The sequence below is a fragment of the Calliopsis andreniformis genome, chromosome 6 (genome assembly GCF_051401765.1).
Source record: "Calliopsis andreniformis isolate RMS-2024a chromosome 6, iyCalAndr_principal, whole genome shotgun sequence".
Taxonomy (NCBI): domain Eukaryota; kingdom Metazoa; phylum Arthropoda; class Insecta; order Hymenoptera; family Andrenidae; genus Calliopsis; species Calliopsis andreniformis.
The window spans coordinates 11,535,067-11,562,090 of record NC_135067.1 but is presented as its reverse complement, the minus strand read 5'-3'; the positions used below and the strand labels follow the sequence as shown (position 1 = coordinate 11,562,090).

Genomic DNA, 27,024 nt, shown 5'->3' with positions numbered 1-27,024 from the left:
TATCGTAAACTTAGTTTATTTGTTTTTTCTTTCTTGCAAATCTAATCTCTCCAGATCTATATCTAGACGTTGCTTAAAAAACGAGAAATTATATCTCTATAGTCGATTAGGGATATGTATGGGTTTTTGTAAGTTGCTAACGATCGTTAATTTCACTTTCTTACCTATGTGATATGGGAAGAACAAAATTTCCCCTCGATGATACTTATGTTATAGATCTTTAAGGTTTTTGAAAATTTACTTTTTGGAATGATAGAGATTTTGGAAACAGTGAAATGTCAATGATCGGATCGAAACAAATGGAAACAACGATTTTGAGTAACATATTTAGCAGAAATATTTCATGGGAAATTAAAATATAAATTAATGTAAAGATAGAAAATGGTTATAGTAGAAACCTTATTGGTTGGTGGTTTCTTCTTTTATAACACCTTTTTTATTCATTTTATGAAAATTCTTTCACAGAAACGACATTTGTTGATTCAATTCTTTTTCTCTGTTAAATAACAATATGTTTACACTCGAGCCAGAAAACACGGAAGTGAAATGAAATATTGCGCATGAAAAGCTCGGAAAATAGCATTCATCCCCTTGTTTACTGTGCAAAGTTGTCAAAACACGAGATATCTTTCTCACCCTCGTTTTACTCCTTCGTCAGTCTTGATTTATTAATAAAATACTTTCATTTATATATTCACAAAGAGTATCTTATACAGATATCAATAAGACCAGATATCTGAATCATAACTTAAGTGAAAGTCCACGTTCCGACAAGTTCCAACTACAATACAACAATTAAACACCACTCGACACTAATACTTCAAACAATAATCATTTCTTGTGTTATCAAGTAACCAAGAAAATTCTTTCACTTTTACGCATAAAATAAGATCGCCAATATTTTTCAGTTAAAACAATCTAACCCAACTTCCTATAGAACAACCCTTCCCCACCCAGAAGATACTTTAAATTACTTCAAAAAATACTATTCGTATAAAAATCAGAATTTCCATTATAACACAACGATCTTTCTTTACCTCGAAAGGCGACAGAATTCTCCTGGTTGCCCAAAATATTCTGCCACGTCACCTCCTTTAAACGACACTTCCCAAACAAATGACCAATTTACACTTCAAATCACCCCTCCTCTCCTCTGTACATCATGCCAGCCCGCTGGTTTCAATCAAACTGAAAATCCGCGTTCCTTTGTACCCGAGCAAGAGCGACGTAACTGGATATCACACTAGCGACCGTGAATTCATCCTGTCGGCCTGATATCTCATCAACGATTATAATAACGCGCCAACCTACCAGCGGTGGGGTAAGAGGGGTCGAACGGGTATCGAACCCGCGTGCAGAGGGGAAAGGTGGGAGAAAAAAAATCGAGTCTCTGGATTTAATAATTCTATCATTGTAACAGATCAGACAATCGACGGACCATGTTAAAGAGATGGCGGAGAGGGCATGGAAAGGGGATAGGCGTCGCGGACGAACACGCGGTGCTAACGAGATATCTCGTTAAGCCTAGACGGACAATCGCGTCGCTGGAACCGCTCGACGTGACGAGATGTTCGCGACGATCTTCGTTCTATTGTCGTTACACGTTCCTCCGATATTCGTTAGAATATTAATTTTACGTTCGCCTCGATCACGAAATTGCTCCGATGCAATACGGAGCATTTACAAACGCGGTGTTATCGACTGCTTCGAAGGGAATAAGCAAAGTGGGTATCGTCGCGGCGGGGAATTTGAATCAATAGAGGCTTGTGTTTGGATATTTGTTCAGCTTTCTTTTTGAGATCGATTTGGAGGGTTTGTTTTAAAGGAGAGATGCATTTCTGGTTTTTCTTTTTAGCGACTGATTTGATGATTTTTAGAGCTGGTACGAGGTGTTTGACTGGAAGTGTTAGAAATTTTAAGGGCGTACTCTAGGTGCTACAAGAAGAGGAATGTTAAGAATAAAGAAACTGCATTTGAGACTTCGTTTTTGTGTTATTAATTGTTAGAGATATACCCAGATAGCATAGGACGTCTATTTTATGTTCGTTTCATGCCTGAACGTCTTATGATATTATTTGGACGTCTTGAAAATATCCAACAGTATACGTCTTAAAGATTTGCGAGATTTACATCCATAAGACACGCCTTAAAGACACACTACATAGACGTCTCAAAGACTTACGTTTTAGAGATGTCTTTTGGACATTTTTAGGATTTTACTGGGTGTCTTTAAGACGTCTTTAAGACCTGTCTGTGTTATATGGGTAGCTAGAGTGTGTGTGAAATATGTCTCACTTGTCTTATTCTATTGATGTATTCTACTGATATCGCTGGTTCTGTATTGGCTAATGCACACCAAAAGTAGAGCAATTCCCTAGTCAGACATATTTCACATATACCTTAACCATGTTTCCAATAATTAATAACTCCATAACTTCTCCATTTTTAAAAATTTCTAACACTTGTCGAACAACCTGTAGAGGGGCGATTTGAAGCGTAAAATATCGTGAGATTTCGGATACAGAAAATTTGCCAATGAAACATAATTGAACTGATCGAATGGATCTCATGATAAGGATCCTTGTTTAACCAATGAAACATTAATTTCGAGCGAACGATATTCAAATGAATCGGAACTTCTATCTCTTTCCTCTAGCGATTGACTTTCTGTAAAATTATACGTATAAAATGTTAGAAATTCACAATGAGTTTCGATTTAATTAATTAGTCACATTCGAATAGTAAGTAGAATAGTAATCTCTATCCTCAAAATGTCGTTCAAATTCGACCAGAGGAAAAAGATGGGAGTTCTTAAAAATGACTCTTATGGCACTTATCCCATTCTTTCTCTCAGCTTCAGGTGTTTTGTTCCGAAAGGTAACAAGGTGTTTAGTTGGCTTGCACACAGCAAGCTCTGGACGTATATCTTCAAAACCACTTTAAAGTGTCCTCCCAGTCTTGTTCTTTTGTTGAAAGATCGTGCAAGTGATGCTACATTAAAGTGTGGACTTGCACACAGGTCAAGTAGATTACTGAGTAACAGGTGGGATGGTAAAATTGTTCTAACGAGATGAGTCTTTTTTCATTGGCCTGGTAAAAGTATTAGCTCCGACAACGAAAAGAATTTAAACTTTAGCATCGAGCAAACATATCGAATGATTTTCTCGCTCGGTAAGAAAAAAAAATTTACACGATCTGTTCACTGATTAAATAATCTATGTATAAATATTTCAAAACAGTTTACGATTTCGGAGCTACAATTTAGAACTCTTTTAGAATAAAACATATATAACAATAAAAATCATTAGGTATACACATACTTAGAATTTTGTTTCGGAGCTTCTTACGAGCAGTCAATTTTGAAATATGTCACTTTAGTATAAAAAATCTTTCGGATTATAAAATTTACTGAACTTATCAAGGATCTATCAATATTGAAAATAATATCATACAAACTCATATATTAAACGAAAACGAATGATATGAAACATAAAATGTCCCAAAAACGTTTCTATAATAAAATAAATAAATACCCTCCACCATTCTAAAGTAAACCAAAATGTTGTTAAATCGTTACTCACCGAGCAAATTCTGCATGAAGAGAAGCAACGGAATCGAGTGTCAACGATAATTTTTCGTCTAAATCCGGTAGCGTATCATCGATGGGGTGACGAAGGGAGAACACAAACGTTTCTGACGAGGTTCGCGCGAAACGATCATTCCAGACGAATCGATTCTTTCACACGGCAGTGAGTTCGGTAATTATGTACTTGGGACGAGAAAAACAATGGTCGACGGTCGTCGAACTGAACGCACGGTCTCATTCATCCTGTACACCTTAACATTCCTTACGTCAAAGCAAACAGGTGGCAAGATGCTATCAGTAGGATACAAGTGGCGGGCGGTAGAATTTCATTCGAAGACGTCGACGCGGTTACGACGTCACCGTCGAAGTACGGTTCCAAGGTGGAACCAGTTTCCCGCAAAGAACCCTGGTAAATGTGATTCAGTCTGTGGTCACGATCACTGATCGATTCGTTCTCGTCCTCCCCTCGACGATCCCCCAATTTCTTCGAGTGCTTAGGCAGATCCATGTCTAAACAGAAAAAGAAAGAAAAATTCAATTAGATGGAGAAAAGAAATTTTAAAATATCACACGACTTCAAGTCTCGTTTGTTAGTGATCACACTTGGTATGAGATAGACGTTTGATCTATTTTTTTTTTTTTGTAAAAATAATTCCATGTGTAAGATAAATGTTCTGAATTGTATTTCAAAATGTGAGATGAATTACTGAATAATGAATAGTAAGAAATTTAGAATTATTTGTACTACTTATTGAAGTACAGTTTACGTGGAGCTAGTGGTATAGATCAATAAGTAGTCAGACACAGTCTCAATGTGTTTTTATAAATACATAAGCACAGGACTTGGATAAAAAGTAAACTAAAGATCAAAGAATGTTAAACTACTCTTAGAATAACATCTGTGTGATAATTCGTTGACCTATACTACTTAGAATGAATTCTGGCGCATCAGACTCATTAATTCTTAAGGCACTTTCGTATTTCTTATTTCACAGGACCAAAATACGAAAGTTTTATTTGTGTCACGTTATTAATAAAATTGTAGTGATACTGTGTATGATTTTTTTAGCTGCATAACTCTCCAATAAGAACAGCAACACTGTTATAGAGCAGAGCGTTTTTACGCTCGACGTCACCGTACGTAGGAAACAGTATTGGCGGAAAAAGAGGAGGCTAGAATTCCTCCCTTTGACGAAGAATTCCTGTAGTGAATTCAATTTATTCATGTATCAATATACATATACATCGTCAACACTAATGTATACGGCGTATCTGCGGTTTTATGACAGAGCTTCAAGTTTTATAATCTCTAGCTACCTTTAAAATTTATTATACTAAAATTGTATTTATATTAACAGTGTATATTAACATTATTCACACATATTAATAAATTTCCTCTAACAAAATCATTTTCCTTGAAATCTGCTATGTGCAAACGTACAATTTGATCGAGCTATCCCAAGGAATTGTCCGACGTTCCGCTGAGAAAAAAAGGAAGAAACAAAAAAAGAAAAAGAAGTGTAATCTTCCATTGTGATAACGCAAGGGCCATGTGTTGCAAAATTGACACTCCAGAAATTGGAAAAGGCGAAATGGGAAGTTTCGCCTCTCTACCAGCGTACTCTTTCGATATTGTTCTCTCGAATTATTATATCCTAGAAATAATTCACCGAAATTACGAAAATACAAGAGCAAACAAGCTGGCCTTTATCTTTCGTTCGACGTGGTCACTCTACGTACATTAAGAACCAAAGGCTACAAAAGGAAATCGAGAAAAATATGTCGAAAATAAATTGTGAGCAAATGTATCAACCAGAATCTAAACAAGAGTATTCTTCCAAAATTCAACTCATTTTCAATTTTTTAACATAGAAGTATTAGTCACAGAGTTAGTTACACAGAGGATTACAAAATGTAAAAATGTATCAACATATCAACCTCACAGATTTTAATTATAATATTCTGTACTGAAGAGGGAAAGTGAAACCAATATAGTTATTCACATATAATATAATCTATATAGCATAGAGATGTCTTAAAAACGTTTTAAAGGCATCCAGTAAAGTCCTAAAAATCTCCAAGAGACTAAGACATCCGTTGTTACAAATTAGTATCTCTTTAAACTCCAAAAAAAAAGAAGAAAAAACAGACGAAGGTGCAACACCTGTCATTGACATCACGATGCAATATTATCTCCTCTCGTTCCCTGGAATCTCCTCCGTCAAACGAAAAAAGACTTCATTTCGATCCCCGAGGGCGACTAGTCGAGGCTCTTCCTCCACGTACGCGCGTACCCATAAAAACGTAATCAGCAGTAACGAGCAATTTGCAGGGCGGATTCGATTTATCGCGTATACACTTCCGTGATCCGGCTCCGGACAGATGTTGCGGAAAGAAACGAGGACGAAGGAGCGGGGAGGGAAAGAACCGCGGGAAAGGGAAAAGAAATCGTGGAAGGTGGTGAACGCTCGTCAAATGGCGAGGGATCGAGGTGTGGGGCGGAGGGAGAGGGATGGCAGAGAGAAAACGGGGATCGGCGGAGGGGTGAAACGTGCGGCAGCTCGTCGAAATAGCAGTTTAGCACTGATAGCACTTGGCGGACTTTTATCGATCATGTCTGGCAACAGATGGCTCACCCAATTCCCGGCGGCGCGTTTTGTCTGGCCGGCCTGATAAACGATAACTAATACGGAACCAGAAGAAGCGGCAAGAACAGGCCGCAGCAAGAGAAAAGGAAAGAAAGATGTAGCTGGGGAGGATGGGCTGTTGGCTGGATATTGTTTCGCGGACTTTCAGCCCTTGACGTGACGTGCCAACATCTCGACACTGTCGTCGCATCGCCATCCCCCCCACGTCCCTGGTTATCTCTTGTAACCACCCCTTCGACCTCGTCTCTTGTACGGAGCGCGCGAGCAAAGTGGAGCCAACTTCGAGATCGTTTTGTCGATAAATATTGATTGAGCTGGGCTGTTGCTGTGTCTCGAGGACAGATGTTTTTCCTGGGTTGCTTGAATTGTGTATCCGCGAGATGAGCGTGCAAATTGAGACTTCTGACAAACTGTCCTTTTTATTATTTCACTTGATACGAGGAACTGGAGATTGGATTGGATAAGTGAATTGCTGAAAATAGTGTTGTAGGGTAGAATTCTAATACAGAGTATTTAAATATAAGCAACTTTTAATGAGTTTGTATGGGTAATAGGGTTTACTGAGTTTTCGGTTAGTAATGAAGAAATAATAAATGTACATGAACGTCAAAGTGTTAATTGTTCTCTGTAGTTAGTTTCTCCTTTTCATTCATAAATACAATTTTGATGGAATTAGCTGAAAGACTAATTTTCAACATATAACTTCCACTAAATTTAGTAAAACGTATATCATAACGTCCGTCAATGCACGGTTGACAGAGGTAGAAGGTGTATATTAAACGAGAGAAATAACGATAACGATGACGATGAAGTTAATGGAATTCATGACGAAACTTCAAGCAGTTAGCGAGACAGACTGACAAGCTGATTTAGAATTATAGATTCATGTAGCAGGAGGTGATAGAGGACTGTAAAATATTTTTTGGTCAATAAATGCAGGTCTACCAATATAGTAAGTTTTCAAAACTTCTACCACCCCATATAGAAATTCACCAAAAAAATATGAAACAAATTGTACAATATCTCCAATTACTGGTACCATTAACCATCTATTTCTATAAACAATTTCCTACCAATAACTGCAATTTAAAAATTTTAAATTATTGACCACTTCTATCAGACCACCTACTATTTTATATTTTTCACCACCTTTGGTTACACACGAAGAACTGAAGAAATGAATTAAGTTTCTTAGAATAACAGATTGTAGCTTAAGTCGAAGGGGACACCCGTTAGGTTCCCTTACTCTTTCCTCAACGTTCTCTTCACGCTTCGTTTATACCATCGGTTTAAGGATTAATCCCCCGAGCTTATCTGATCGCGTGACTTCAACGAGAAGTTCGAGCACGCCGAGACAACCCTTCGCGTGTACACAAGCGTGCCTATGCTGTAACACTCGCACGACGCCTGTTAGTTTACACGGTTTACACGATAAAATTTCCGTCCCTAAGCGTGAAGGGGTGTGATACTTCGCCCACGCGCGCGCACGCCCACGCACGCTGATAATGGACTGTGTATTACAGTGATTTCCTCGTAAATACTTAAGCTCGATTTGCTCCACTTGTTACCTTTTCCAGGGGATCAAACTAAGAGCGTTGAGTTGCCAAGTGTTTTGCTATTACAGAGACACTGTAGCATTTCATCTTTTCTCTTCTTTGTCATTTCTTACCAATGAGAAGAGAATAATTAATTTCGTACAATTATACAGTTCTGAAACTATGCTCAGTGAATTTATTTACAAGTAAAATTTGAAAGTAAATGAAAAATATTGAATGTACTTCTTTCTTAATAAACTTTATAAAAGTTTTTCAATAAATTGAAAAGAGTAATACTTTTTAAGTACATTACAATTTTTATTATTATAAAATGGAGATCATCAAAATTGTAAAGAATATATTTCATTTCAGTATTTCTCAGAAAACTATTTTTCATTTGTGGAATATCCTATTTTAAAGTATTTCACAAGGGCACATTCAGTCTTACTTGTACGTCACACTTTTTCAAGATTTCCCACTTTAGAAACGTAACAAGTAGTCAAAGTTGATTTTCTTTTTTAGGTGCCCAACCTGTTTTATGACTCTGTATGCAGCCTCTTAAAATTTTTTTGCGTGAAAAGTCCTCGGTCAAAATAATACAAAGAGTATGTAAAAGTCAGGCATCTGTTTCATAATTTTGTCCCCGGAGAATTTACATCGTGAAGTTTGCGTTATAAAACATGCGCGCGAGCGCTCAACGAACGGGGAGCAGCTATAAATTCGATCATTTTAAAGTTGTAGTTCAGTTTATACGGCATACGTTTGTCCCAGAACTTTTACTCGGTGAATTTATATTGTTAAATACGACGGATAAACATTATCGCAGTGAAGTATGATTATTTCGAAGTATAAAACGTTGTTGGGAGTACTTGTGTTTTCCAGGATATAAAACACAGTAGCGGAACAGTTAATTAATTCGAAACGCTCATGAAGTTTGAATCGCAAACTATAATTACTTAGTAGATTAGTTGAAATAAGTCTTTTATTGGAACCTGTAAAACTCGATTTTTATAACTGACAAATTTTAAACACGTCATAAAGGATGAAATTATAAATAATAAAAAATTCAAGAAAAAACACATCATCTCCTTTGGATTAATATGCAAATGAATATTAGCTAGATAGGGTAAAAAATTATTTTGCATTTTTCTTTGCAAGTCCAAACAGAAAATACTAAACACGCAGTTAATATCAAGAATGTTCGTCAAATTAATTAACTGTTCATATATTTAAAGTGCCAATTGTAATGAAAATTTCTTATTCTTAAAGAAGTAATCTGTTTTAAACGAATTTTTCAGTAACCTATTTCATGTAACGCTCATACATACTTGATCAGAATTTACTGCCACACAGCAGAGACGAACACGTGAAAAATTTTTTTCGCCAATATCATATGCAGCGAAGATTCCAATGTAGTGTATTAGAGCAAAACAAATTTGGATTTGCACGGAGGATTAAACCACACTAGCGATAATCATCAGTTTTGCAAAAATAAGCTGTTCGGGCAATTGCACCCCGATACAGCGGCTATTACGTTCAAATTAATAATCAATGCTAATTGCTATTGTCATTAGGTGAACGACCATTATATTTCGCAAATAACTACCCTGTTTCGTCTACTTTACTACCGGCATCTAATAGATCGTGAATTTTGTAAGAATAAATACAATGCATGATTCTTTTAAACAAATTAGAAATAAAATTTAGTCAGAGAGAAAAGCTTCTGTGAGTTTGTTAAAAGATATAAGTAATAGCGCTTAATGCACGTTACTAATAAAATATAAAATTGCAATCGTATACTCATAACTTGATTACTATTATTATTACTACTGTAATTTATAATAACTTTTGTCCCCTATCACAGATAAAATCACAAACTGATAAAAATATAACACTGAAGATAATACTAGATTACAATAAATATATTCAAGTAAGAAAAACAGTTTCTGAGAAAACGCTTGCATATTTAATGTTTATCAATGATTAATACTGCTTAAGAATGCAGACATAGCTTACCTGCTCCTTCCTCTACCAGTGACTACAGCACACACCCACCTTTACCGTACTTTCTTTAATTAAACGAGTACACGTACGCGATCCAATTAACACTAGATCACTAGATTACTATGCCACTACGGTGCACGAAATCACGATGCTATTTTGAAACCTACATACGCCTATCAACTCTGAGAATGTAAGTAACTTCTCCTTAGCTGCACTGATTCTTTACACAATCTGAAGGTAATGTTCTTTTTGATTATAATTTAAATTTAATATTCACACATATCACAGACATCATTGAGTAAACACGATGAGGTGAACGTCTAATAATTAGCTTGGGGTCACCGAAAAAGCAGAACACTTTACGACACGAACGTCTTTAGCGAACGTCACACAGAGTCTTATAGTTAGTTGTTCACTTTGCAAAGTCTGAAACCTTACTGAACTCGCGTGTCTAGGAGTCGAGGTCGCGAACTTGTAAGGTTTTTGTAATAGAGCGAAGGGTGGGGGATCGTCATTCTGGTCGACAGCTCAATTGTAAATAATCCCAATGTGCCATAAAAACAGACGCAGGTATACGATCTATGGGGCTGGTTTTCAACTTCTGTGCCCTTCAATGGGCAATATTTGCATTTCAACAGGCAAGATATTTCAATTTTTTTTATTGCACGGGTCATAAATTAAACTCTTGAGTTTTTTTCATTTAAATGTGTTGCATTCTGTTTCAGGATTTCATGCAATAAGCGAATGATGACATTTACAATGTTTACTCTAGTGTCTGACCCATTTTATGACCTCACTGCATCGTGGCCCATACTACACTTCATGTCACCGAATATTGAAAATTATTTTTTTACTTACATTCTCAAAATATTGGAAACATTGACAACTATTTAGAATATTATTTAGAATTTTTCTTTAGAATATTAATATATAGAATATATTAACAAAAATGTAGGAAATCTAACTATATAATTCACATAGAATATTTTTCTAATAATTTTTACTCGAATTAGAGTCTTCCTCCCTTAACTGAATATACGTGGACTTATTTTACATTCAGTTAACAAATAATCAGTCTAAATTATAGTATTGGTTCGAAATAAACCTTTACTGTGTATTTGTTAAGTATTTTGATCGTAGCCTAGTTTATTACAAGAATAGAAATAGATGAAGAAGACAAGGCAAGAGTGAGTAAAGGAGATGATATCGTGTCAGTAGGTCGACGAAGCCTCGAGGTCTTGAGGTCTCGAGGCCTTCAGACCTAGTCGCAACTTATACGACGTACTTTCGTTCTTCTCAACACATTATTCGAAGTAACTCACCGTAAAGTCGAATGTTGCCCTCAGCATCCCCGATCGAATTCTTTGAGATGCACTTGTAACCACCGAGATCCTGCTTCTGCAGGTTCATGATCACTAAGCGCATCTGAACGCTGTACACCGATGTCTTCACCTCTGACATCGCGTACTTGCTGTTGCTGATTATCATGTCACCTATAAACAAAAATATTTCACGTTCAAAATAAAATTTCGAAGAATAATAACTGAGGATTTACTAACGACTACTAATATCCTTATTTTGCAACAGTCTCTGTTTAACTACTTTACAAGAAACAGAACTTTAATAAACATTCTCATTTATCTTTTTCAATTTCAAGGAAAAATTGTGTCTGATCTTAACAGTGAAAAAAGATGAAGATTTCGTCTCGTTCACTGAAACGTTATGGAAATGTACCAACAGCGCGATAGTTAATTGAATCTTACCTGATTCGCGTGTCCAATAATTAATGGCCTTCGGGGAAGCTTCCACGTGGCAAACCAGCGTAACGTTGGTTCCAGTTGGTGCGCCAACTAGCTGGTTCGGTACTTGAACCATCGGGTGAACTGCAATTTATCGCGATGCTGCCATTAATCAATAGCCAAACATAAAGTATACGTGTACGTAATAATTATCGGCTACATCGCGATTTGTCACGTGGAATGATACCGATCGGTGAAACGTAATGCACGTTGACACGTTCTCTTAAAGTAAATGTAATTGCGTCAAATTCTATCAATGACAGCCGTTCTCGGGAAATCTATTCATGAATACCTAATGACTAACTGAATTAAAACCTCAAAGATCATAAAAGTTAATTCAATGCCACTGAATTTAAGAAATGAACTTTGGGAGTAGGAAATAATTCTTGTGTAATTTTATGAAATTATTAGATATTGTGAAATTTTTATGTAATAACTGTTGGATTGAAAGTAACTAAAGCTCAATGCAAATTCAGAGTTTTTAAAATTATATTTAATATAGAATTTTGAGAAATTGTGTAGGAAAGTTAATTGCTTATAAGAGAATAATAAACTCTCTACACTTGAAATGCTTTTTACTGCATTCCTGTAACACTCTCTTTTTAAAGGTTCTTTGTAAAGTCCTTTCTCTCCATCACTCGATTCGATGAACTCACAATACTCTACTCTAGCAACCCTGAGGAACGAATTCAATGAGAAATTCAATTATTATCACAGTGGTGTTAGTTTAGGATTAGTACCTAGTAAGTACAAACTCAGAATTTTTATTTCCTAAATGTTGAATTCGTGCAGTAAGTACGTGACAAGAAGATTATGTTCATCAAAATTCAATTAGAAAGTTTACACCATTTTTATGTTCTTCAATTACTTATCCATCTGATGTTTAATTCTCACAGATAACATTACCGCATCCTGCATACTGCCAGCTTTACTGTAACAGCCAAAATCAGTTTCAATGACTATGCGAGCAATTCCATTAGAGGAAACAATGTTTCACAACGATATCCTCCATTCGGCTAATTAAACGTTCTAATAGCCCGTTTTAATAACACAGTATCCAGATAGCAAGTACTCGAACAATTAAGATTCTGTTCCGCACTGAAATACTTAAAAAAGGAACCCACGTCACAGAAGTTTCAGTTTCATTTGAAAGTACTGCTACAAACGTCCCTGCAAAATCCTTCTTAACTTCTGCTACTACAGAATTGCAGATACAGACGATACATCCGGATCCACCAGGCGTTTCCCATGGAGTATTGAGTATAAAAATAATGATTATGAAGTCGGTACGCTGCAACGATTGGAAAAGTGCAATCGCCTTATGCAGTATTTCATGGTTTCTCTTTGTGGACGCCATTAGCTACTTGCGTGGGCTACTCACGGGGGAATAACTGGCGATAATGAAACGCTGACATGCTCGACAACCTGTCGTTTAAAACGAACGGAAGGTATTATAACTCGCGATAGAGACCAGTCTCTGTCCCGAGTATCGTAAGCAGCTTTTCGTGAGCTGCCTCGGTTTTAACAACCATCCTTTCGTTGGATAGTCTTTTCGACCGTTCTGCTGGTCCATGCATTTCAAGGAGCACTGTGTGCACACTTAGTCGATGGATATTCGGAAGATAAGACAATAGAAGTGGACATGTGCACGGCAGACCCTTAGTCCATCGTTCCAGACAGATTTGCGATATGTTTCAAACTGTTTTGAGAGGGATTACCGTGGATCGATGTGTCGCGTTATATCGCTGCGACTGTTCTTTACGATGGGACACGCGTTTGTGAAACACGTTTATGAAAAACTGGAAACAGTATTTTGGGATTTGACTTAAAGCTGTTTTTTATTGGAGCTAATAGGAAGAATAGGAACTTAGGGGTTACATGACGTGGCAGGTCAGAATTCTTCCTATTTGCTCCGATTAAACAAATTTTCAAGTTAAAATACAAAAAACTGTTTTCAGATATAAAACTCCAACCCAGCTTAAATTTTTGGATCTTTCCTTGAGGAGCTTCTTAGGTAATTATTTCACGTTCATTTAATAGTTCGAGTAGAATTTAAAAAATATTATTAATTTTGTGTATTTGCTTCTGGGGAATGGAAATAACTCTACTCGATAAAAAACAATTTAATAATTCTCGCTTGCAACTGGACCTCTGGGTCAAATGATACGATTGAGCAAAATTATTTTAATGTATTGTCAGTGCAATTAAAAGTTTCTCGATTGTACTACCAGTGCGCAGGCTTCATAAATCAATCTTTATATTTCGATACCGAACACGTTGCTGCGAATATTCATTCACCAGGGGTTCGATTGTGGTTACGTTGTTTCGGTTGAATGTTTAGATTAATGAGTCGAAGGTAATCGAGTTCTGTAATTGGCCGCGTGGAATTGCGATGACATCAAAAACGTGGACAAAGACGTACGGTCGACAATGAATACGCGGTTTAAACAATTGAATTACCACTGACAGCGTATCCATCTTTTCTGTGGGGAAAAATTGTGATAGATAAAATTCGCGTTGAGTTTTTTTCGTAATTACTCGCGAAGATGTGATTTTACGGGTATTTTCGCAATTTACGTGTAAGTTGATTTATGCTATAATATTCTTCTGCAAATCAGATATACAAAGATAAATATTTTTGAATCCTCTCGTGTCTCCATTGAAGCAGTAGGTCGCAAAGTATGTGTCACAGATTATAAAATAAATATGTTCGTCATTTGGCATTTATAACAACCCGAATTTTAGTTATTAATAGCGATCAGATTAAATGTGATTCATCTTAATGATATAATTGCTCTTTACATCTTCTTGAATAATTTATTTGTCACTTTTCATAAAATCTATTATTCATTTCAACATTCATTATACCATAAAATAAACAGGATTCAATCTAATTTAGTAGTCGTTTAGGTTTGACCAGACAATTAATTCATAATTACTTATCTTCATTATAGTTTCATTACGATCGCAGTCACAGATAAATTCTAGTAAACCATATTCTAGCTTTCTAATTAAACAAATTTCCAATATCCATCAATTTTTCAATTCCCCAATAACTCACTTCCACTTTAATCTCGTAATTGCAATTTTGTCGTCAATTGCTTATCAATAGCTCTCAGAAAAATTGTCTAATCTTCCTGGAAAATCAAATTTCCCCATTAAGGAAGAAAGCGTAATTCCAAGAGGGCCAGCAAACGACAGGGCTTACGAAACACAGTGAGGGTGGCATTCTCTTGAAATGTTAGAGGCTAGGATGGTATTTGGCCAGGCGATAGGTTGGCTCGCCGCGAAATAAATCATTTAAATTGGAGGAAAGAGAAATCCCAGCTAATAGCTTAGGATCCTGTGAAGGTGTGTCCTCTGATGCGATTGCGGCGTTGAAGTAAGCTCGTAAGGCGAAACATTGGGTCGCCCTAATAGGTTTCCAGGTCGGCTGGTCAAACCGCTTTATGTGGTATTCGCCGATGGTAGACGATCTCCATGATGAGTATTAGCACTATAATATCAGACGTTCGTGATAACCTACAATAAATCCTTCTTAACTTGTATTAACAGCGTAGGGAGTAACCTTGCGTCAGCCTTTCCCAAGTAATCGTGGATTTTATCGCATATTTATCGTGCATCACGCGAGTCTTTATCGTGTGTGAAAACATTATTCTTCGTAAGAACTGTTTGTAGGTTCCCTTATGCTTGGCGTGAATGCCTGCACGCCAATCTTGTTTCTCTTCAGTAGATAGCATTGCACAAATTTTAATAGAGAGCTAATTGGCCAAAATGAGGAAGATTTAGAAGAAGAAGACCGTACTAAATTGTTGAAATAAAATTTTTAAAGAGGTATAAAAAATAGTAAGAAGCTATTTTTACCATTTACTATTATGTAGCCCAATAGTAACCTAGTAATCAAATTTAAAAAAAATAGAAGTCAATGAATTGACTAATATTAAGAGATAGTGGTACTCAGAGACAGGTTATTAAGAAGTGCTACCATTCTCTAATTACCATTTTCCAGTGGCCACAATTATCTTACATATTTCCTTTCTCACCAAAAATGTAAGTGTGCACAAATACAAAAACTAATACTAATTACCAACATTACTTAAGAGACAGGGGAACAAGAGCGCCTGGAATCCCAAAGCAGAATGAAGAACGGCGATCCCTCAGCGTATTAAAACAGCGAAACGTTTAAAGATGTCCAGCAGGAGTATCACAGGAGCGAAATACGCCCGCTACGCTGCAGCAAAACGTTACGAAATCCTGTAATAGGTTTCTGGGTTGGCTGGCCAGGGAGCAGACTGTGGTTTTGTGGAACTGGTTCCCATAGAAAGCAGAATTCCCTTTGCTCCATGGACGAAAGGACAGATCTTCCTGTTTTCGCGAGTAATGTTGCAACCTTTGCGATTTCCTACGCGTTTGCTGCGATATTACTTTCTTTAATAATGATACGAAACTAAAGAAATCTACAGCTCGAAAAGCGTCAGGAAATTTGTCTTATTATCGATCATGAAAATACAGGAATATCTTTTAACATAATTTGGTAAAATTTCGTTTAATTCTGAGCTCTGGAACTAATAGATGTACATGAATTATTATTTAAAAAATTGAATACGATACATAGTATGAATATATTCGTCAGAAAACCCATCCACTGTAACCACAGCCTTAAGAAAGTATCCAATATTGTGGAAAATGAAGAAAGCTCAACCATGTGACAAAAGTTTTACTGAGAATACGAAGAAAACGAGCAAATCTTTCTACCCAAATATCACGCAATTCCATATCTGTCATTGATCAGACTCGCCAAGAACGTATTTATCGTCGTGATCCGAAGGAATTCGTCGGTCGTGATATTACAAACGATAATACGATCGTAAATCACGATAGCCTGCCTAAAAAGTGCACCACGTAAAAAGGGATGTAAACTAGACTATCGTAAACTGCAGTTTAACGTGTAAGGGAATAAAAGGAGACAGAAATCCAATGCAACGTTGGTAGGTATGCACATAAAGTTCCTGTCTGCAGTAACGAGAGGCGAGATTTCTGATTGCAGCGCGAGAATAAAAGCAGAAACTTCTGCCCAATCGCTGTAACTTTTGCGAGGGTTTTTGCGAATTTGGTGCTGGTAAAATTTGAATATCACTCAATATTTGATTTTCCTTTTCAGCTGGAAACAGTATACGAAACATTTACAATCTTCTTTAATATTACATATGTACTGAAATTTCAAATTTTTGCCTACTTCTATAGATCTACATAAAAATTGTATTAATTGTAAGATCTGAGCGGCTAAAAACTTCACATTTTGAATTACAAATTTTTAGAACTTGTTAGTGGACGATATACAGAGACATAGAACGCATGATAGCCTCTCTTGATTAGTTTTCTCTGCGTAAATTTTCTATGCGCATATCGTCATAAACAATTACAACGATTCCACTGGCAGAGCTCACCGGAAGCGGCGGAATTGCGCGGGAACGAAATAAAGCTTCGAACAATTTGTCCCAGAAGAGGTGAACTGGCCGCCCCGAAATTGTTCCGACGGTGGCAGTGATTTACAGTAGTTGTAATCAGTTTGATTAACGCAGACAGCCGCGATAAATGCAGGTGCAGCGCGAGGCTGCTTCAATTTGCGAAGAACCCGCGAATGTTCTGTGAAACGGTATCGCGGGTCTCTCTAGTGAGTGCATCTATTTAAATATATAAATATTCTCATTTGCTTCGATACGATTCTTCTAAGTCTATATACGTATATAGATTCAAAATTACAAAGGTTTCAAATTTTCTGACAAACATACTAATACTAGACAATAAAACTCCTCGCGTACCAATATTCAATAACATAAAACTATGAGCAATAGATCACGAGAATAAATAAAAAGGAATAAACTTTACGTGATAATTGTGAAATAGATAGGAATTCTATTTCACGCCAGAACAATGATGAGAAAATTAAATCTTTTATCATCGATGTAAATACTTCAACTAAGTTAATCAATAGCATATTAAGAGGCAATGGAGTGAAAATGTATGGCGTGATCGAGGAGTTTCGTAGTGGCTGGAGAGTTGGTGAAAAGTTGGAAGTTAATCCACACGAATCTAAATTAAGTCTTACGTGCAAAGCAGACTAGATGGATAGCTGGTGGGCACGTTTAGTTACGGTGGCATAGTTACCAACATGGTAGATTTAGCCCTTTAATTTTCCCAGCTGAAGTATTCTATGGAAGTGGTCTGGATGTGCAAGTCTGTGTGCTTGTCCTTATTTTAGCATCGTGTGTGACAAAGCGACAGTGTCACTAATAATATGTTTTCTGTAATATTATACATCAATGTACATAACATTAATTACTGCTACAATTAAAGATTAAATGTAATCGTGTGAAATTTTAATTATTTTCAGCTGAAATTTTTGTAGAAAATTCTCTATACAGAAAGAAGAATATTTTATTTCATACAGAATACCTATACTATTACTTTAAAAATTATTGTACTCTATTCTCATGTATGTTAGAGGACATAAATGAAATGAAATACTGAAATTTTTCAGAGTTTCATTCTCTCTTTTGACACCCTATGGAAATATTTTAAATTTCAACATTTTATGGACATTTCTACGTTGTCTATAATTGGAGTAAATGAAGAATAGAAGGTTGAAAATTTTCCAAATAATGTGGATTAATCAAATTTTTGAGCCTCTTAAGTTGCACTGTGTATCTTAACATAAAATAAGCTTACAAGGCAAGACATTAGGGTGTCTCACGATCAGTGCACTCTCGAGTCAAGCTTCTTAGTAGTCCGCGGTTCTCACGAGATAAGTACGGTCCACGAAAAGTAGAATTTTCTCTCGCCCTTTAAACGAGAAAAATGCGGTACTTCTGCTGTACTAAGATAACACCCGATTCTGGCCTATTACATACTCTATACTTCTTCACGAGACTCTTTTTTTTAAGACCTTTTCCTCTGCTATGAAAACAATTTTTCTCTTGGGAATACTTTTCAACACATTACAAAAATATTAAAACGTAATATATTTTTCATTTTAATAAACACACTCTGCTTTTTAATATCATCGTGTATAATATACACTGTACATACCCCATTTAATGAAAAGTTAGCTACCATTAACGTCGTCTACAATTCTGTATAAAATGAATATGGAAAACTTGATAATAGTATTTTGGCTGATGGAAATAAGACCACCCATGTTAAAGTCTCTCCATCTACGTACTTCAGACAGTGTTTTATTTTTACCATTACATTTGCATGTTGACCCCGGCTCTTTTTGCAAAAAATATGAGCAACCTTACCGAGTTGAACTTTGTTTTTCGCTTACGAACAAGTAAATAGTATCTACGAAACGTACGTATGCATTTATGGAAATGAACACATAGAAGAACAATGTCTTCGTGATGCAGAGTTACAAAACTTGGAATACGTAAAATAATAAAATCCTTTCAAAGAGAACAAAGCTGTGCTAAAACAACATTTACACGTGTGCAATAAGTCAAACGAGAAGGATTACTCGTGGCTATTGTTCAGTCGATTAAAAACGATTGAATTTGTTTGCCGCGTGATAATAAATCGTGTGCAATCAACCAATAATTAACCAGCATCCCCGTGAACGCACTCGAAAGCGTGTCAATTATTTCCATTCACACGTTGCTATTCAAGCACCGTACAACAGGGGGAGGTAAAATGGAAAGTGTTGGCAACGGTTAAGCACGCTTTCTGCGTAATAATGATCAGCTACCGCACAATTGGGAATTACGCGCTGAATTTGAACCGCTGCATGTTTAATTCGCAGCTTGGAGATTATTAATCTAATTTTCCGTCGCTGCAACCCATATGCGACAGTTTAAAATTGGGATGCACTGAATTAGACACAACCCATTAAAATTAATCCAAGTTAATTGTTTCGGCGCAAAGTTTCGGTCGTTTTTGTAAAAACATCAAAGCACTATTGCATTAATTTTTATCATTTTTCCAACGTTTCAGTCCTAATTCAGACCCTTATCAAGGAAGCAATCTGTGATCTAAAAATTATGCGTCTAAAAACAAAATCACAGTTTAATCACAGTTAGTTTCTTTGATAAAAGAAGAATGATAAAAATTAATGCAACAGTGCTTCGGTGTGTTTAAAAAAAAGGGACCGAAACTCTGCGCCAAAATCATTAACTTGAATTAATTATAATTCTGTGGTTGATATACATGTATTAATACCTCATTATCTTGATGGAAATATGAAGTATTACTACGACCACCATATTTAAAATAACACTGTCAAGAATAGATTATTTTTCTACTTTTTACTCTACTTCCGATGGAGACGTTTTTTAATTATTTACTGTCCTGCTTTTCGCGAGGAAATTCAATCCAACTCTCCTAGCGTTTATTAATTTTTTACCCTTGATTCGACATTTAACCCTTTGCTTTGATTGTCCCTTCTGAGGGGAAAAATCAGGACCTTGGAGTCCAGAAGTTAATTTTAATCTTCATTGCTTATTTAAGAAGAATTTAATTTGTATACAATTTGTTGACTTTTTATTAAGACTTTTTAAGGTACATACTCCTATATGAAAACAGAATTTATATTATTTCAGGCAAAAAAATTCTATTATACTGGTACCTAATGGTTATTTGAACTTTAAAGAAAATTAACGTTTCAAATGTAAACAATATTAAAAAGAAAATATACATTCTAAATATCTGTATGTAGATATAACCATCAGAAGAACGTGACTACAATAGCAAAGACTTCCTCAATCATTCACAAAAGGCTACCTCTCATAATTTGAAGAATTACCTAGACGAGAACGAACATCTTCACGAGCACGATCTCAAAACCTCATTTAACCCAAAAGAAATCCAACTTCCTACGCGATCGGGTCAAACGAGAGGTTCACTGTATTTAATATATATTTAATTTCCGTCGTTCAAAGGAAAGAATTACGCCCACAAAGACAAGGAATCCTTTTCCTCCACTGAAAGGAACAGACACTTTCGTCTAAGGAAGTTCTCTGTTCAAAGGAAACACCATCGCTTGCCTAGCAGTCCTAGCACAATGCAGATTGTCGCGCGCGAAAATCCATGAGAATCGTCGTAACAACGTATACCTCGAGATTGCATCAAAATTAAATTTCGTGGAACCCCTTAAAATATCCACGTCCTGTTAGTTGGGTCACGCTTCCCAGAAGTCGACACACACTGATATGCAAATAACGTAGGCTATTCTAAGGTCTAACAAACCCTTTTTTCAACAAGATAAAAAGGACTCGACCCCTTCTGTTTGCTAACAGTGTAAATATCTCGTCGTCGCGAGGGAACGTAACAAACAGAACGAAACACTCGATCGATCGATCCGACCACCGATCCTCAGACATCTTCGAGATGATCCAGCTTGTCCTTCTCGTCCCGGCCCCTCTATCGACAATAGCCCCGATCACTTGAATTTCGAAGCAATAGCTCGCGGACGCAGTCGTCTATACGGTCTGCGGGCACGGAGCGTATTCAATGAAATTCGATTATCCCGCGCGATCTTATCGCCTGGGGGCAGGTGCAAGATCGTAGCATGAGCCGAGGGTACATCCAATTTCCGGGGAAGAATTACCTCTCCCACGGACCTAAGACACCGAGAACGCAGTCGTAACCGCGACTTAACTCGTCGTTGGAACCTTCACAGTTTCCCTTCAACCCTTTCCCTCTTACTGCTTCTCCTTGGCTCTTTGGATTTCCGTCTCCTCTTCGCTGTGCTATCCCTTTGGTACGTATTTCTAGCTCTCCGTCCTTTTGTTGGGGATTTCAACTGAGATAGGACAGTCTGCGTGAATTATTGGATGGGTTGTCGTTTGCTGAATAAGTAACTTACAGATGCGAGCGAGCAGAATTGCGTTTTAAGGGTTCGGTTGCGATGCTATTTGGGAGGAACTGGGTGATTATATTTGGAAAATTCAAATGGAGGAAGTGAAGTGAATGCGGATATTTGAGTAATTGGAAAACTGGAGATTTGAAGATTTGAAAACTTGAAGATCTGAAGATTTGAAAGTTTGAAAATTTAAAGATCTGAGGACTTGAAAATTTAAAGATCTGAAGATTTGAAAATTTGAAAGTTTGAAAGTTTGAAAGTTTGAAAGTTTGAAAGTTTGAAAATTTGAAAATGAAGTTAGATAAATAACTATTATCCTGACCAATATCAATGATTTTGTGTTAGCTTGCACCTCGACTAGCTTTTCCCAGGAGACCAAAGTAGAGAAAGCTCTCTGGTTAAAATAGAAAAGTGATCCCCTTGTGTCGCGTTACCTTCAAAATCATTTCCCCCTGAACAGACTCCACATTTCTATCCATCCTCATTAAACGACGTCTTTTACTCAGGACGCTGCCTCACATACCCAAAAAACGAGCTCCCTAGTACTTCCCTGTCATCCAAAATTTCCCAACGCTCTATCAAGGGTGTCCGATTAGAAGCTCCTAATTTCTCCATAGCGAATCGAATTCCACCCAGAAGGCGTTCCAGGTAGAATCTGCCCTTGTTAGCATCTCCTTTCTCCGAAGCTTCTGGCCCGTATCGCCCACTCTGCTCTCCACTCTCTTTCCTCGCTTCTTCCCAGGCGTTCTCGCCACGGTCTCCCCTTTGAACTCGAAATGGCGGCTACGTATATCGCCTTAACTGTAATTTTATTATCTTCCTCTCCTTTCGACGCCAGCGTAGTCGCCCTCCTCGCCTCTCTCCAACCTCGACGGTTTTCGGCGCGCCTTCTCGGTTCGCGCTGTTATTTAAGCCGTATTTTACTTTTGCCTCATTCTTTTTTTCTTCCCTTTACAGTTTGCAACGTCGACGGTCCTCCACATCCCGCGCCACGTCCGCCTTTCCTTCTTCTTTTCTAATATGGACACGCGGGCTTCCCCTTTTGCCGCGCTGAAATTATGCAAAGAAGGAGACGATGGCTATCTCTGTGCACGCTGGCTGTTGCTTTTGCCTTTGCCACCGTCGCGGAACCGTGCATTCGTTCTCGAGGCTGCTTCTCATGGATAAGACCGAATTCGGCTCCTGCAGGTTTACACTCCCAACGATTGAGAGGAAACGTTTCCGTGCCTAAGTGGCCGAGAGAGGCGACTGATTTTTGAGGGACGCTGAGAGGAGGGTAAAAGGGAATTTTATTTTGATGATTCCTTCTTCCGTCGTTGCCTTGCCAATGACGCGTTTCGTTCACTGAATTTTTTTTCAAAGACGGGTTTTCTGTGGACGGTTTTAGGGGCGTCAGTCCTTGATGGGGTGGTTGCTTCGTTTTAATAGTAGTTGAGGTTAATTTGAGTTTTATTTTTAAAATTGATGCACAATAAATAAATTTAAGATTGTGGGAGTCGAACTTGCAGTGTTTTTATTTTAAGAATTGTTGAAGTTATTGGAATTTAATAATTTAACAATTCTTTGACTAGTTTTGATTAATATATGGAACTAGTTTCGATTTTAGTTTAATAGGTTTCAGTATCTAAATATTAGTTATGAGTGAAAATACTGAATACAGTAAATATTTGATTATTAGTAACGTGTGTAATTTTTTAAGAGAATATATTAATCGAGTTTCGAGAGAAGTGTTTTATTAATTAAACCATAATTCGTAGACGAGACATTAATAACACGCAAACTATTTTATACGAAATATCTAAAGACAGTATCATCTCGTAGAGACATTTTGAAGCGTATCTATTTTGAATAGCATCTGCGTGGAAAGTAGGTTACAGAATTCACGTATCTACGTGGAATTCAGTACACGGTTGAATATATTACATACGAGTATGTCGCATGATGCAACTGAATTTGCAAGGTCGTATAGCAGCAGCAAGTGATAATGACGTGATCGAAATATTTCAATATTATCGTGCTTCTGGAACATAATTGCTTGTTGCAATAGAAACTATTACAAATTATATCTTTAAAGAAGAAGAACATTAAAGTGTGCAAAGTTAAATGAATTTCATAGAAAAAGAGTAAACCAGTTTCCTTTCAGTAATTCGAAGTATTTATAAATTCGGATCTCTATATATTAAGACACTGTTTATCGATAATAAAGAGATAACATCTCGTTAAAGGATGAAGTTCAGTTATCGAATGGCCGTTCTTTTTCGCTAACGAGGGAAGTTTTTAAAACGCGAAGAGTAATTTAAGAGATTGTGAAAGTTCGTTAAATAGCATACAGTATTGTTCTTTTTATCGACATATACCTCAGAAAAATCCAGCGAACTTCAAACATTAAAATTTCTTTTGCCACGAAACTTCCTACAATAAATTGAAAAAAGACTAAGACTCCAAATCCCTCATATAGACACATATTTCCTATGTAAATTACATTCTACATATGCTTAAAATAGTTACTTCCAAACAACATTATTTCCATACTCCGTTTCCATTTTCAATATAATAATTATAATTACTATGTTCCTTCGAACAAGAAATAACTGTTTTACCTAATAAAATTTTTTACTCGATTTATCTCATTTCCCTAGCAAATGACCCTATTTGACGCAAAGCAGTTGGATCGATAATTGCAGGTAATAATCAATCATGGTGACGATCGTTCAAAGATTCGCAAAGGAGGATTTCGAAAAATAAGTTAACTCCGACGAGGGAATCGGCAGACTCCGTCGCGAGCTAAGTAGATAATCTTCGGAAGGAGATAGATTCTCGACGAAAGTACCTAAGGGAACGATATTAGGGCGTACTCACAGTGTACGTGCAGCATCATCCGTTTGCTGACTGATGGTGGTACTCCGTTACTTGCGATGCACAGGTAGGCGCCCATCTCGCTCCTGGTTACTTTCGACAAAGTCAGCGTTTCACCCTCGGCGGTAGGTACTGCAATACACAAGTTGAGAGAAAAAATTTGAAAATCTGTTCCACCAGTTGCAGCTAAATTAATCATTTTAGGCAAATACAGAGCAATTGGAATTTCTAATTAAATCTCTGCGAAGTGCACAAAGCGAGAATGTCCACTATGGTAAATGAAAATTTCAAATTATAGATACGTCCTCTAACAGTGACAGATATGAAAAAAAGGGCAATGAATGATTTATAACTTGTTATAAAAACTATCCAATTTTATGATGTCCCATTAATTGTATTAAAAAGTAGACAATAAATTTGGAATCGAGGAAATTAAATGTAGAAAATATCGAAGTTGATATGTCATATTAAATTAACTGTTTTAATTCAAAAATCACTGTACGATGAAATTACGAAATTCTAATAAATTGACAGTGTTGAAATGAAATCTTGCGACACCAAAAATTACGAAATCCTTGCATCGAAGATTGGATTAGCAGTTCAAAGGTAACCGAGGTAACAAAACCGTTCAACGATACCGAGTGAATAATTGAATTGTCTCGATTACTAATCAAACACCGAATTAGGTACGATACGACGTTCGAGCTGTTACCAGCGTCTCTTTCGATTCAACACGTCGATAGTATTCACTCGATACTATTCTCTCCCTGCGGAGCGCGGTGATACACCTTGGGGGTGGGAATGCTATTTCACCCTTCTCCATGACTCGCTATCTTCGAGAGGAGGAATTGCTAAGAGGTTGATGTACCGCGCTCCGTTTAATCGAAATTAAGTAGAAGATTACAGAAAATGGATTTAGAAATTGCAGAATTAATGCAGCACGTAAATATTTTTATTAATTATCTATCGATTCATCAATCGGATTATTAACAATTTACAGTTAACCCTCGTACGACGAATGCAGACTGACATTGACCCTACAAGATGTCAAAACTGTAATAAATTTATTTATAAATATCATACAAAAAAATACAGATAACTAAAACAAAATGACTCTGATTTGTTTCCCGCTTTCACTGAAAACCATTCGCCTTCCGAGGGTTAACACAACATACTGTTACAGTCTTCATAAAAATTTGATATGATTCACTACTTTTGTATTATTTAAATAGAATTTTATAAAAATTGTTATGATAAATATCGTGAATATAAATATTTTTGTCATTCAGGGTAACACGATGTACCTGCAAGGCAAATTCTGAAATATGATCGTCGACGGTTGCGTTTCGCGAGCGAGGCAAAAGTTTCCCAGAATTCAACGAGCAGAGGAATCGTCATGTGCCGTTCAATTTATTCGAGCCGTCTCGCGTGAAATGCGAGAACAACAGTAATCAGTTTAGAATTACTGGCTACTACCGAATCACCTGTGACAATACGCAGAATTAGATGAAATGTTATTGACGTGGAAAATTTGTCGAAAACAGGAAGTGACGACAGCAAAGATGATGGAAATTTGAAACTATTGCATAACGCATTGAGAATGTCATTGTTTATGTGCCGATTAGTTATAACTCAGTTTGCAAAATATGACACTATAGAAATGAGAAGTTTAATGAGTTCATTCGAAAGATATTATTTTCTTGTCAGTCAGAATTAAACAGAAATGCAATAGTGTTGAAATATAATAAAATCTTGTTATAACATTTACGTAAAAAATAGCACAAAGAAAGATTGTGAACAAAGATTACGATTTATGATTTGAAATCCAAAAAATTATGGATGTCTGTTGACGTTGATATAAAATCAGTTTTCTACTGTGTCTGACATATTATGGACTATACTACTTATATCGGAAACATATTGCCATGGTATACACGCATCATTGGCGTCGCCATTTCTCCATCTTTTCGCGTACTTTACATGCTAAATGTATTGGATAAATGTTCATTTTATTTACTGTAAATTTCTCTATTTCAATTACGGTGCAGGATTTTGAAATCGTTCACATTTCGTGTGCTATATTTTTTGTCGTATTATACAATGTCGAATTACACATTTCTGATGAAATAAGAAACCCAGATTTACGTGCTCATTAACATTATACAACCTATTGTATAATAAGGAAAATTACTTTAACATTTAAGTGGTCCAATTAAGGCGAAAAGTAGACACAGATGGTTCGTTAAAAGGGTAATTAAAGAGGGGTACAGTCTATAAATTCTTACATTTCGTTTTGCCACCAGCAAGGCCAGCACGGGAAATAATCTCAGCGCCATCTTCTCGCTTCCAGAGGATCTCAGGCTTTGGGTATCCACGCGCCTTGCACACCAGTTTCGCGGACCCTCCTTCAGGCACCATCAGGTCGTTGGAAGTTTCTTCTGATATTATATCCGGTGGTATCACCACTTCCAGAAACGCGCTCTATAAATTCAATGCATTAACAGAGCGTTAGTCATCTCTTAGTAGCTTCTGTTATACTAACTTTCAAGACAGACTAGACTAGATAGATACTGTGTGCGCGATGGTCACATGACTAGGATCTCATTGGTATATCTACTGTGCATTGTATTGGTGGGCAATTTGAAATGGGATTAATTTTATATCGTTAATTGTTTATATATACGCGTTTTCGTTAAATTTTGGAAAGCAATATAAGTGAATTTATTTTTCAGTCTGACAT

General features: G+C 36.6%; 1 protein-coding gene across 1 annotated transcript in view; it reads right to left on the bottom strand.

Moving 5' to 3' along the window:
• Positions 1 to 3,814: 3,814 nt before the first annotated feature.
• The window catches only part of LOC143180627 (lachesin), an 83,752-nt gene continuing 60,542 nt past the window's right edge, over positions 3,815 to 27,024 (bottom strand). Inside the window, exons 4-8 of the mRNA XM_076380495.1 lie at positions 26,570 to 26,765; positions 24,288 to 24,416; positions 11,537 to 11,656; positions 11,096 to 11,266; positions 3,815 to 4,096 (exon numbers count right to left, since the gene is read on the bottom strand). Of these exons, the coding sequence (XP_076236610.1) occupies positions 3,849 to 4,096; positions 11,096 to 11,266; positions 11,537 to 11,656; positions 24,288 to 24,416; positions 26,570 to 26,765 (864 nt within the window). The 3' untranslated portion in view covers positions 3,815 to 3,848. The remainder of the gene's footprint in view (positions 4,097 to 11,095; positions 11,267 to 11,536; positions 11,657 to 24,287; positions 24,417 to 26,569; positions 26,766 to 27,024) is intronic.